This window comes from Amphibalanus amphitrite, unplaced genomic scaffold, assembly GCF_019059575.1.
Source record: "Amphibalanus amphitrite isolate SeventyFive unplaced genomic scaffold, NRLGWU_Aamphi_draft 000060F_arrow, whole genome shotgun sequence".
Taxonomy (NCBI): domain Eukaryota; kingdom Metazoa; phylum Arthropoda; class Thecostraca; order Balanomorpha; family Balanidae; genus Amphibalanus; species Amphibalanus amphitrite.
Window position 1 is genome coordinate 991459 of NW_024881556.1, and position 13681 is coordinate 1005139.

The following is a 13681-nucleotide window of genomic DNA, read 5'->3' on the forward strand; positions in this document are numbered from 1 at the left end:
ATCGCTATCATTCAATCGTCTTCAATCGTCATGGTAATCAAGCCATTGTAACCAGCTCTATGAGTGTAATGTCTGCATTATCTCTCCTATTTTTGTTTTGCACTTGAATGTGTCTATTTATTGCGCCCAGTTCAATTGGACAAATAGTCGAAATCGGAGTTGGCGTTAAACAGGACGGATTGCATGCTATATCTTGACTTTGGTAATCAGTAAAATTCCGGAGAGTCAGAATAGTTGAAGTGTCTACCGACCCTCCTTTCCGCTAGACCAATCGTTTAGTAGTGCTCCCAGCGAGCAGTGTTGTTACGATAAGTGGTGCTCGCGCTAAGATATTGTACAGTCTGTCTTAAAAGTACCGCGCAAAGTGACGGTGGATCCATCAAGCCTGACCGAGGGAGGGCCTGCTTAATTTGAGTCATCGAAGCAATTGATATTCTCGTCCATTCCTCAGGTCAATTGGTTCGGTGACTTTTAAATTAAAGCAGGCCTTTCTTCGGTAAGGCTTGATGGATCCACCGCCACTTTGCGCGGTACTTTTAAGACAGACTGTACACACTAAATTTTGGGGTTTCCCACTTAACATTAGTTTAAGCTCACCGACCGTCGCCATTTCAACAATCACTATTCACTATTAATTCTATCTTTATTTAAACAGCACCTTAATTAGATAGATTTTGTGGCCATTGATACGTCCACGTATTGCAGAGCTCAGGCCACCACTTAGGTAAGAAGGATCATTGATTTCACTTGACTTTGTTTCAGGTAAATCGGCAGGAAGCAGCTGAATCAGGTGGAGAACGCACTGCGTCTGCCGGCGGCGTCCAGTGCCGACATCTTTACCCCGGCATCACTCGCCAGTGTGGAGAGCGCCGTCACTTTCTGTCTTCTGAGGCTGTCAGACAGTTCAGCCGGGCAGCGAGCAGCTCCCGGCGCACCATCACTGGGAGCCAGGCCGGCCTACGCGAGGAGCGGATCACTTGTGCTTACGACTTCGTCCTGGCGCTGGTTTAGTGAGCGGATCCGAAGGTGGACCCGCGTCGTCACCAGCTTCCTCGCGATCCTGGCGTCCAGAGATGGACGCTTTACCTGGAGTGCCGCCAGCAGCCTCTGCACGATACCGGACTGACCGTCGACGGTAGCACCCATCATCAACCGGAAGATGACCTCGAACTCTTCCACGATGGTCATCCAGTTCGGCGATGGCACGGTGAGCCTACCCCGGCTGAGGCGCGGACCCAGGGCGTGATCACGCGAGCTGCCGGCTTGGCCTCTTGCTCCTTGTGCCGACTCGTGGTTGCGTTAACCATTCGTGATTGCGTTGTGCCGACTCGTGGTTGCGTGAACCATTCATGGTTGCGTTAACCATTCGTGATTGCGTTGTGCTGACTCGTGGTTGCGTTAACCATTCGTGGTTGCGTTAACCATTCGTGATTGCGTTGTGCCGACCCGTGGTTGCGTTAACCATTCGTGGTTGCGTTAACCATTCGTGATTGCGTTGTGCCGACTCGTGGTTGCGTTAACCATTCGTGATTGCGTTGTGCCGACTCGTGGTTGCGTTAACCATTCGTGATTGCGTTGTGCCGACTCGTGGTTGCGTTACCCATCGTCTGTGTGCCCGTGTGTGCGGGGACACGGACCACATGTGCTCCCTCACTGGATGGATATTGGATAGACATGCGCGAGCAGTGTTGGGGTCGTTTTGTTTCCTGTCATGGAATACATCTGTTGGTGGTTCTTAATTGGTTCGGTACCTAGGCTTTCGGACGGAGTGAATCAATGCTTTCGTTATTGTGCCCATGTGGCCGAACAAAAACACGATATCATCACCATTCACCATCCAGATACACCCCAGTTGCCCGCATGGCTTTGGCCCCCGGGACCCTAACACCGATAGCCCCGCGATTACGCACAGGAACATAAACCAAAACATAGTCCTTGCAATGCATTCCTCCAGGCTCCATCGCAGTCCTTTGTCTAGCAATTTTCGGAGTACGTATCTGCGGTATCGCGTCCGTAGCAGCCTTGGGAGCTGCTGGTGACTACAGGGGCCTCACGGGTCCCGAGTCATGTGGGCCATAGCACCACAGGGCACCGCATCTTTTTCGAGATAAATGACCGTTATGAAGCATGTCGCATTTTCCTGAGCATGACCTGGCGTTAACATAACTTAAGCGCCTGCCGGCCCTCGCCTGCCTGCGGCTGACAGCTGACGAGTGACGAGCCACCTGGAGATCGCCAACTCAACCCTAATTACGGCGTTGTCCGCTAGGTGGCGGGGTCGTACGATCCAAGTCGGGACAGGGGATTCTCATAATTATTTTGTTATCATATTTTCCCCCTTTTTAAAGTCATTTAAAAGCGCTATTGCACAAGTAATTTTTCGATTAGCAGCGATTCCAGCCGCCGCATCAGGGTCAGGATGGAGCCAGGGAGCGTATGCGCCGGTGACGTCACCGTAGTGTTGCAGATTTGTAACATTAGCGAGCCCGGACGATCTTACCTAACTTATACGGCCTTGGGGAGGTAGTGCGGTGGTGAACCGACAGCGATCGTGAACCACCAGCAGTGCGATAGTACGAGCCGAGTGCAGTGCGTGGTGTGCCGGGCGTGAGCTGGTGCCAGCCCAGAGCCGGCGGCCGGCGCGGAGATGGAGAGCGCGGCGGCCCCGGGCCCGCCGGCCGTTTGAATTTCGACACACACACATCACACAGGCGGCTGGCGGCGCGAGTTGGAGTGCTGTGTCCACTGGTGTGAGGTGTGAGGCTGTCTGTGGTCGGTTGTGGTGGTGGTGGGCCGGTGACTGGCCATCGGACCTCGGTCCAGTGGCGCTGACCTGACCCCGGTCCAGTGGCAGTGGTGGATCGCGGCCAGCCTGTAGTGAAGTGGTGATTGACGAGTGGTGGCTGGCGGGCTGCCGCCAGTGGTCCTCTGACCTGACCCAGCCGGTGGACCGGAGAGGAGCCCCCAGGCGGCCGCCGTCATGTACCCCAACTCGACCAACCCGATGCTGAAGGGATACGTCTCACAGTGAGTACTGTACTGGGCCCGACCCGGCCCGACCCGGCCCGGCCCGCCGTCCAACTGCTGCGCGATGGTCTACCGTGTGTGGGACCGATTCCCTTCTTCTATATCATGATAAAGAGAGTACACGTTCAAGCTTTGTTACATAGAAACAGCCGTCACTTTCCCCACGTGTCGGCACCGTCCACCGACCCGGCGGGTCGGCGGACCGGTCCTTCATTGTGCAACCACCCTGCATATAACGCACAGGCACTGGCGAACCCCATTCAGAATCAGAATTACAGTTGGAATACAAGTCTCGGCCCGCTCAGTCGTCTCTCTCCTTCCGCGCCTTCGCGATAATGGTGGCAGCGGCGGTCGAGGGGACTTGTGCCCCTCACCACGGACCCCAGCCTCTACATCTGCACTGACATCGCAGTCTGGTTAGTCCGTGCTCTGTGACGGTGTATCGCCCCTACGTCACGTCATCGACTAGGGAGCTGACCATCCTGGACTCGTCATCGTCCGACATCACCGTCTCCAGTGAGTAGCTCTGCCCGGCAATACCATCTGCCCTGCGGCAACGTCATCAGCTGCCCTGGACTACTACGGAGCCCGCCGACAGCGCACGGCTCGTCAGCCAGCGCCGTCCCACTCACCGTCATCGAGTGATGGACACCACCTCGCTGAAGGACTCAAGATCGGAGGAGAGAAGAGAAGAAAAAAAATATCAACGCTAAATTCAAGACAAATTGACACCCAAAATCAAGAATATTCACCCATTATGAACTTTTGCTGTATTTTCGTCAAAAAGTGACAGTGAAATTGTGCTGTGAAATTTGTTTTAACTTCGATGTGTTTCAAAAACCGTACTGTTTCATTATCCGTTTTCGTCAGTGTTTTGTCGTTTGTTGCGCTTCATTGTGGTTGCTCACCCCAAAATTTACGGAGAAATTGCAAGTGCATTTAAATTTTGCCTGCACTTTGCCGTGTCATTTTGACACTAGTAAACGTAGAAAGAGCATACTCTGAACGGTATGAACATTCAAATACGTTAATCGTTGTCAATTCACTGAAATTATATTGTATTGATATTCGGCCAGAGATGCCGAGGGCCATGGAGATGCCCAGGGACGGTCCCCGCCAAGAGTGCGGAAGGATCGCCCGGTAGTAGGTGTAATTGTCACGAAACTTACTTATCTGTTCATACCATTTTGTGATACGCTCATATGGAACTTTCTTTCTCCGTCAGCTAAACGTTTCCTCTCTTTGTTATGATCGCTTCGGTTCCCTACGCTTCCCTGGGGGAGGGAAGATAATGTGGGACCGATTCCCTTCTTCTATATCATGATAAAGAGAGTACACGTTCAAGCTTTGTTACATAGAAACAGCCGTCACTTTCCCCACGTGTCGGCACCGTCCACCGACCCGGCGGGTCGGCGGACCGGTCCTTCATTGTGCAACCACCCTGCATATAACGCACAGGCACTGGCGAATCAGAATCAGAACCACCGTTGCAATACAAGTCTCGGCCCGCTCAGTCTTCTCTCATTCCGCGCCTCCGCGACACGTGTGTGTATTGTGTATTGTGTGTGCGTCATAGTCCGGCCTGGCCGGCCTGGGGTTGATAGATTTGAATAATGCCGAGTACTCTAGTGACCTCCTGCCAGCAGGCTCATTTTTGTTGTCCCCGCGGCCCGCTCCCACCGAGTCTGGCTCTCTGGGCGGCTCAGCCGTCTCAGTCTCGGTAGCTGATCCTGTTGTCGCCTGCCGCCGTCCGCCTGCCGTCGCGCCGTGTCGGCTAGACTCCCTGTCTCCTGGTGCGCTCCATGTCGGCTAAACTCCGTGTCTCCTGGTGCGCGCCGTGTCGGTTAGACTCCCTGTCTCCTGGTGCACGCCGTGTGGGTTAGACTCCACTCCGTGTCTCCTGGTGCGCGCCGTGTCGGCCAGGCTCCGTGTCTCCTGGCGCCCCCCCCCCTCCTGTCGCCGCCGGGAGGGGGGGGGGGACCCAGTGCTGGCGGCCGGCTGGACGCTGACGGGTGACCATCATGCTCCGGCCCGGGAAAGTCCTCGCCACGCGTCCCTGTCGGGTCTGGGTCTGGGTGCCTGTCAGACCACAGACCAGACCAGGAGCTGAATGGGCGCCGGTCGGGTCTGGGTGCCTATCAGACCAGACCAGGAGCTGAATGGGCGCCAGTACACTGAGCACAGGTAACAGTGCTCATTGTACCGTGTGCTTGAGTATCTCCCAAACCCCTGATACACGGCAGTTGGGACCTATATATGTTCTCGCTTTTCTAACCTAACTCAAGTAATCCCAGGGGGCAGGCTCTGACCGTGCGCCTGGCTGGACCGAACAGGGGCGGTACGGAACAGGGGCGGTAGGTACGAAACAGGGGCGGTAGGTACGAAACAGGGGCGGTACGGATCAGGGGCGGTAGGTACGGAACAGGGGGGGGGGGGGGTAGGTGCGGAACAGGGGCGGTAGGTAGGGAACAGGGGCGGCACGGGCGCAGGGGTGGGGCGGCAGCAGGGGCGGCACGGGTGCAGGGGCGGGGCGGCTGCAGGGGCGGCACAAGCAGGGGTGGGGCGGCAGCAGGGGCGCCTGACGAGCCTACAACGGGCCGCCACCGCTCGCTGGGTCGGCGATACCGGCGGGTTAGTTCATCAGATTAATTGCCGGCTCCTTTATGCAAATGGCCTGCTCATTAGTACGTGGGTGGCCTGTGCGCCGGTGAAAGGATTGGCCCGGGCGCGGGCGCACCTGCGGACTGCCGACCTGCAGTCACCGCGCCGGGCAGCCCTGCGACCGGCGCCATCGCCAGCCATCGGACCAGAGCGGCAACGCGAGGCCGTCACTTTACAGAGCAGCCCGCCGCTCTACTTACTGTAGCTTCCTGCGCGGACGGACACCCTTCAGAACGAAACCCTGTCCGCCCAGCGTTGGTTATGGTCTCTGAGCGGAAGGTGCCGGGAGTGCAGGGACCACTCTCATGTCTGCGCCACTCGCTAAAGCCGACGTAACTCGCAAACCTGCCGAGAGCTGGCTCTGGACGCGGCTGCTGGCGCCCACAGCTGGCGGCACAGGGGGACCGCGAGGCCGTCTGAGGCGGCGCTGTGACCCGCGCTGGAGTCGGCCGCTGCGCTGACGGCCGTCACGACCGACCCCGTGTCCCGGCGCGCCCGTCGGCGGCGGCGACCGTCGGCCGTTGACCTGCGCCGCTCGCCGGTCGTCGCGCCGCCGCGGGATCCTTTGTGTCGGTGACTCGGTGCGTCGCGAGAGAGAGGAGGCGAGGAGTCGTCAGAGCGGGCTCCGGGAGGCGGGGCGCCGCCTCCAGGCGCTACACTGGCGGCCGCGGCGCGCGGCACCCACGGGGCCCGTCCGGTCGGTCCGTCGCCACTGATCGGGCTGTCCATTCGATTCGGGAGTGACTGATCTCGCCGCTCGCCCGATGGCCTGGGTGCCGTCTCCGCCGCTGGTGACGGAGCGGTCAGCAGACTCCCGGCAGCGGGAATCAGCAGACTCCCGGCAGCGGGAATCAGCAGACTCCCGGCAGCGGGAATCAGCGGACTCCGGCAGCGGGAATCAGCAGACTCCGGCAGCGGACAGCGGACTCCCGGCAGCGGGAATCAGCGGACTCCGGCAGCGGGAATCAGCGGACTCCCGGCAGCGGGAATCAGCGGACTCCCGGCAGCGGGAATCAGCGGACTCCGGCAGCGGGAATCAGCAGACTCCGGCAGCGGACAGCGGACGGCAGACTGTGCTCACGGGTCCCAGCGACCTCACGGTCAGATGACCTGCCGTCTGACCAGACCCGGTCAGGTGAGCTGCCGTCTGAACTGACCCGGTCAGGTGAGCTGCCGTCTGAACTGACCCGGTCAGGTGACCTGCCGTCTGAACTGACCCGGTCAGGTGAGATGCCGTCTGAACTGACCCGGTCAGGTGAGCTGCCGTCTGAACTGACCCGGTTAGGTGAGCTGCTGTCTCCCCTGGCCCGGTCAACTGACCGCGCTGGCGCCGTGGACGTGGTGTGCCGGTTTTTCAGCCGATAGGGCGTGAGGACCGCGCCGGGCTGCCGCTGACTGGGTCAGCTGAGCTGGGTGTTTACGCCCGGGTACGGAGGGTAGCAGATACGGATCGGCCGACTCCGCGCGGCTACTGGATGTCGCCGCGGCGCCGACCAGGGCTCCGCCGGCGGACCGGGCGGCGGCGCACCGTGCCGCGGCGGCCCCTGTGCCGCGGGCGGCCCCTGTGCCGCGGGCGGCCTGTGCCGCGGGCGGCCCTGTGCCGCGGTCTGCCCTGTGCCGCGGGTAGCTACTGTGCCGCGGGCGGCCCTGTGCCGCGGTCTGCCCCCGTGCCGCGGGTGGCCCTGTGCCGTGCACTCTTCCTGACACCACTGATGTCGCTCAGGGGCCAGTTCTGGTGCGATCTCGCGTAGTCAGGCTAGCGTTTAGATTGTGGTTAAGTGGTGTTACAATTGCCACCCTTCTGAAGCAGAGACACGGGCATCTGAGCGCAGTGGAGGCTGTTCGGCTGCGGCGGCGATGGGATGAGGGCGGGGGAGGGGGGGGGGGGTCGGTCAGCGAACAATGACTGCAGCTGACTGACTGCTTCCTCCACACTCGGCGTCCCAGCAGCGACCAAACAGTCTCAGTGTTGAGTGTTCAGTGTGGTTGATTGTATTGCATCCAATTAGTTTTGAAAAGACACGCGAAGTGGTAACTCATTAATTGATCAAACGGACGGCGTGACCTGAAGCCTTTGTCCGTTCAAGGTATGAGCCTCTGTCCGTTCAAGGTATGAGCCTCTGTCCGTTCAAGGTATGAGCCTTTGTCCGTTCAAGGTATGAGCCTCTGTCCGTTCAAGGTATGAGCCTCTGTCCGTTCAAGGTATGAGCCTTTGTCCGTTCAAGGTATGAGCCTTTGTCCGTTCAAGGTATGAGCCTTTGTCCGTTCAAGGTATGAGCCTCTGTCCGTTCAAGGTATGAGCCTCTGTCCGTTCAAGGTATGAGCCTCTGTCCGTTCAAGGTATGAGCCTTTGTCCGTTCAAGGTATGAGCCTCTGTCCGTTCAAGGTATGAGCCTTTGTCCGTTCAAGGTATGAGCCTCTGTCCGTTCAAGGTATGAGCCTTTGTCCGTTCAAGGTATGAGCCTTTGTCCGTTCAAGGTATGAGCCTTTGTCCGTTCAAGGTATGAGCCTCTGTCCGTTCAAGGTATGAGCCTTTGTCCGTTCAAGGTATGAGCCTCTGTCCGTTCAAGGTATGAGCCTTTGTCCGTTCAAGGTATGAGCCTCTGTCCGTTCAAGGTATGAGCCTTTGTCCGTTCAAGGTATGAGCCTTTGTCCGTTCAAGGTATGAGCCTCTGTCCGTTCAAGGTATGAGCCTCTGTCCGTTCAAGGTATGAGCCTCTGTCCGTTCAAGGTATGAGCCTCTGTCCGTTCAAGGTATGAGCCTTTGTCCGTTCAAGGTATGAGCCTCTGTCCGTTCAAGGTATGAGCCTCTGTCCGTTCAAGGTATGAGCCTCTGTCCGTTCAAGGTATGAGCCTCTGTCCGTTCAAGGTATGAGCCTCTGTCCGTTCAAGGTATGAGCCTTTGTCCGTTCAAGGTATGAGCCTTTGTCCGTTCAAGGTATGAGCCTTTGTCCGTTCAAGGTATGAGCTTCTGTCCGTTCAAGGTATGAGCCTCTGTCCGTTCAAGGTATGAGCCTTTGTCCGTTCAAGGTATGAGCCTCTGTCCGTTCAAGGTATGAGCCTTTGTCCGTTCAAGGTATGAGCCTCTGTCCGTTCAAGGTATGAGCCTCTGTCCGTTCAAGGTATGAGCCTTTGTCCGTTCAAGGTATGAGCCTCTGTCCGTTCAAGGTATGAGCCTTTGTCCGTTCAAGGTATGAGCCTCTGTCCGTTCAAGGTATGAGCCTCTGTCCGTTCAAGGTATGAGCCTCTGTCCGTTCAAGGTATGAGCCTCTGTCCGTTCAAGGTATGAGCCTCTGTCCGTTCAAGGTATGAGCCTTTGTCCGTTCAAGGTATGAGCCTTTGTCCGTTCAAGGTATGAGCCTTTGTCCGTTCAAGGTATGAGCCTCTGTCCGTTCAAGGTATGAGCCTCTGTCCGTTCAAGGTATGAGCCTCTGTCCGTTCAAGGTATGAGCCTTTGTCCGTTCAAGGTATGAGCCTCTGTCCGTTCAAGGTATGAGCCTTTGTCCGTTCAAGGTATGAGCCTCTGTCCGTTCAAGGTATGAGCCTTTGTCCGTTCAAGGTATGAGCCTTTGTCCGTTCAAGGTATGAGCCTTTGTCCGTTCAAGGTATGAGCCTCTGTCCGTTCAAGGTATGAGCCTTTGTCCGTTCAAGGTATGAGCCTCTGTCCGTTCAAGGTATGAGCCTTTGTCCGTTCAAGGTATGAGCCTCTGTCCGTTCAAGGTATGAGCCTTTGTCCGTTCAAGGTATGAGCCTTTGTCCGTTCAAGGTATGAGCCTCTGTCCGTTCAAGGTATGAGCCTCTGTCCGTTCAAGGTATGAGCCTCTGTCCGTTCAAGGTATGAGCCTCTGTCCGTTCAAGGTATGAGCCTCTGTCCGTTCAAGGTATGAGCCTCTGTCCGTTCAAGGTATGAGCCTCTGTCCGTTCAAGGTATGAGCCTTTGTCCGTTCAAGGTATGAGCCTTTGTCCGTTCGAGCGCACCACCAGTCGATTGGCGCCGCACGAAGTTCCTGACGCTAACGATCAGCCTTCGGGAACAGCAGTCGTGGGACTGCTGTCCTGGGAGAGCTGGTACTCGTGCGAATCTGGTCAGCTCTGTGCCTGCAGCTGTGTGGCGAGAGCCGGGTCTTCCCTGCTGGTTTATTGCCTGTGTTTTTAACGCCCACCTCTCAGCACACAACTTTGCACATGATCGGCATCCTATACTGCACTATTACCAGTGGAATGCTGCCGAGTGTTCCGGCTAGTGCCCGGACAGCCGGATGTTCCGGATGATTCAATGCTCGATGTTGCTGCGGTCTCCCGGTTCACTTATTTGGCCGAATCGGATTCCGCAGCGCACAGGCTCGTCAGCGTGGGCTCCGCATTCCTGTGCAGCGCAGAGCAGCATCGTCATTCGTCAGCCGGCGGCGTGCCTCTGCTGCGGGTCGCCGGCGTCCGGGAACTCTAAATAACACCGACCGTCCCCCGCAACTGTAAATAAACGGAGCCGCCGCGCGGGACAGCGGCGCCGCCGGCCATGGATTACTAGATATCCACGGTCCGGTGTCGCAGCCATCCATGATGCAATGGCATCCCAGAGGCCACGTGCCAGACAGGGCCTCCTCCAAGGAATTTTCACTAGGGGGGGGGGGGACAGAGGCTCAGAAGCCACACCTAGGGTATATTGATGTCAATTACGGAAAATCGTGGTACCAATATGTAATAGAAATACCTTATGTAGAAAAGTGATAATTATCAAATGCCACCAAAACCCAGTTTTATTAATAGGCCACAACCTCTGTCTCCCGAAAAAAACAGCAATTATTTTGACATACAATTTGATTCTCACGCGAACTTCCGCACGCACGAATGTGCGAGTACCGCATCTGGCACACGCCCTCCTGGTCCTCAAGACCACACACTCCCGTCTCTACCTCGACGTCGCACATCTCGCACGTGCCAGGGCATTCCATCAACCTCTACCACCTGCGCTGACACAAGACCAGTGACCACGCCACTGCGAGACCTGGAGCCGCACCGCGATCCTGGCACCCTCACCCACACCTCATCCCCGACAGCGTAATCACCCTCACCTCGCACATCACTCTGCCCGAGCTCCATTTGAGAATCAGCGCCCACACCATGGCATGCCCCTGCCTGAACCATGTCCCGCTCAGTATACCGGTAAGTACACCCGGCAACGGGAGCACTGTCAGCGTGGTCGCCATCAAGAGGTGTTACGTTATATAGGTGAACTGCCTCAGAGATGGGACACTGTTTCCTCGCTGCAATAGCCTTAACTGTGCGGTGGTTTCGCTCAACAACGCCATTACCATTCGGCTGATGCGCGGATGAGCCACTGAAAAAAAAAATAATGATACCCAAAAAACAACGCATTAACCACTTACAATATATTCTAGCAAGTGATTAATGAGGCTGAAATTTGGATCAATTTGGGCACTTGATTAATGCATGTATTTTTAACCTGACACCGCTCAATGTTTTTCTGTGTGATGCGGTTGGCCGCAGGTCGCAGTTTCCGACCAGACCTGATCTCAGCTGATCTCAGCTCAGGTCCGTGCTGACAGCGGTATGGCTGCAGGCTCCCCAGTGGCACTGACCGGCCTCGTCCCCCCCCCCTTCCCGTCCCCGCAGCAGCCGCCGCGCTGGCCTGCAGGAGGCGCACCATCCCCTCTGGGGCCGCCGGCCCGCGGCCGTCTGCCGACTGCCCGGATCCGGGGAGCTGCCCACCCCCCCGCCGGGCACGGTGGGGAGGGGAGGGGTCAAGTTCGGCCCCGTGCGGACTGCTGTAGGGGAGAGTGGGGCAAAGCGGCCACCCGGGGCAAAGCGGCCACCCATCGTTTTAGCCCTTCATAGCTGGCGTCAGTTCCAATTTATGGTTTCCAATTATACTTCTCTTCACGGTCGTTCGAATGAGCCAGACCGGGGTTTCAGGCCCATCACCATTGTTCTGTGAAACACAGAAAAGCCTTTCTTGCCAGGTTACCAACTATGTTTACAATTTTTAAATGTTATGTTATTCCATAACCGTTTGGAATTTTTACAAGCGCTCTTGTCCATGCATTGCATGGTTATCGTATATGTATTCTACCAATTTTATTGTTTTTTACTCCACTAATAGTTAAGCTGGAATATTTTTGTCTCGGACGGTATGCGCGGGGCAAAGTGGCCGGGGCAAAGTGGCCACCCCCCAATTTGCCATAAGTTGTTTCCATCTGGATAAACAACATTATTTATATTCAAATGTGTCCTCATGCATCCATCTTGGCCACTTTTCAGTTGCATGAGTTACCAAATAATGCAATTAAATGTTTTTTTTCATAAAAATCCTTTTTTGTTTATCTACAGGTGGAAGATGATAAAGTTAACATCCATCCTCGCTTAAACCTTGTCACCATCTAATAACCTAGTCGTACATGAGGCAAATATTTTCTTCCTCATATCGGGACTTGAGAAGACGCCGGTGGCCGCTTTGCCCCAGGGTATGGGGCAAAGTGGCCAATATGCATAGGTTTAAAGTTTTGTCAATATCTTCCATATGCGAACGCCTTTGGAAATGAAACGCAGTTGAAATAAAAGGCAACTTAATAGGGATCACATTGGTATAGAAAGGATCTTTCCAAGTTTAAAAATCAAGCGTTGGCATCGTGAGAAGCGTTAGGGTGGCCGCTTTGCCCCACTATCCCCTACATACATAGTGTCATTTTAGACCCGCGATGTGTTACATAGTGCGTCTTTATCGAATTCTGAAATAAGCATGAACTGTTTGATAGCTTTTGCGTAGTCATTCACATCTATGGTCGCCCTGGTTCAACTACACTCGGGTTCTGCCACATCCGTAGTCATAGGCACGCTGCTCCCCTATCCGCTGCCAACGTGTCTGCGGTGGGCCGATCTCCCACGTGTGAATCGGCTCCCATTTCGCCGCCCCTTTCCCTGCCAGTGTCTCTTTGCTCTGCCTCCTGGCCCGCCAGCCGGCCGCCTTCCTCCCCCCCCCCTCCGTCGGTTTCCGCCCCCCGACTTCCGTGGTGTGTCGGTCTCGGCGCGGCCCGGTGGCGGCGGACGCTATTGATTGGACCGTGGGAGTCGACAGGAGACGCGGCCGCTCTCGGCGCCCGGACCGGACCGGCCCCGGCCGCTCACCGGGCCCCTGTCAGCCCCCTGGGAAGTGGGAGGCGAGCGGCGGAGAGCCATTCCGGCATGGACAGCGGCCGACCGCGCCACAAAGCGGCCGACCGCGCCACAAAGCGGCCGACCGCGCCGCAGTGGACACTGGTGGACACGGCTGAGACCCTGTTTAGCCTTAGCGCCATTGTGGCTGGATAACAAGGAGCCAATAAGCCCTTTCACTCAACACGGGCTAGAAGACAGAGCTTACGCTCAATCGGTCCGTTAGTGCTCTGAGGGCTACTTTCTTTGTATTTGACTGCGTCAGGCTCTACTCTATAGTTGCACCTTTATCACAATTTGTATGGCTGTATTTGGCTGTAAAAATGTTTACATGCCGCTCCGTAGCCGCCAGCTGCAAATTGCACGTTTGTGGTCCAAAGAAGGCAGCTTTTCCTCGAGAACTTTCCACCTGGATGCTTTATGGGTCACGAAAGCGTCAGGAGGTATGTCGCGAGAAACATGCCGTAAAAGCGGATGGTGGTATCCTTTTTTCATCCGGTAAATCTCGGCCTGCACACGGAGAGCAGCAATACCGCACGATTTGCAGCTTAGCACCATGTCTCACGGAGCCAAGCACCAGCGTCTGCCTTCTCATCATGATCTAATGCTTATACTATACTATGGTATCTGTGGTTTTCGCTTGTAAGCGAAAGACGGGGACAAATCTCAGTTTGTGATGAAGGCCTGACGAGATCCGGCTCACACCGCAAGGGGCAGAGTAGCCCAGTAGTAAGCACCTGCATGGTTATTGGGGGAATCCTTATGTACCACTTGCACCGCCCTCACTCAATCTCATGTCGGTTTACCCGTTCTTGCCAGCGAC

General features: G+C 56.2%; 1 protein-coding gene across 1 annotated transcript in view; it reads left to right on the plus strand.

Moving 5' to 3' along the window:
• Window positions 1-2522: 2522 nt before the first annotated feature.
• Window positions 2523-13681, plus strand: part of LOC122378498 (AF4/FMR2 family member 1-like) — a 95687-nt gene continuing 84528 nt past the window's right edge. Inside the window, exon 1 of the mRNA XM_043359609.1 lies at window positions 2523-3027. Coding sequence (XP_043215544.1) covers window positions 2981-3027 — 47 coding nt within the window. The 5' untranslated portion in view covers window positions 2523-2980. The remainder of the gene's footprint in view (window positions 3028-13681) is intronic.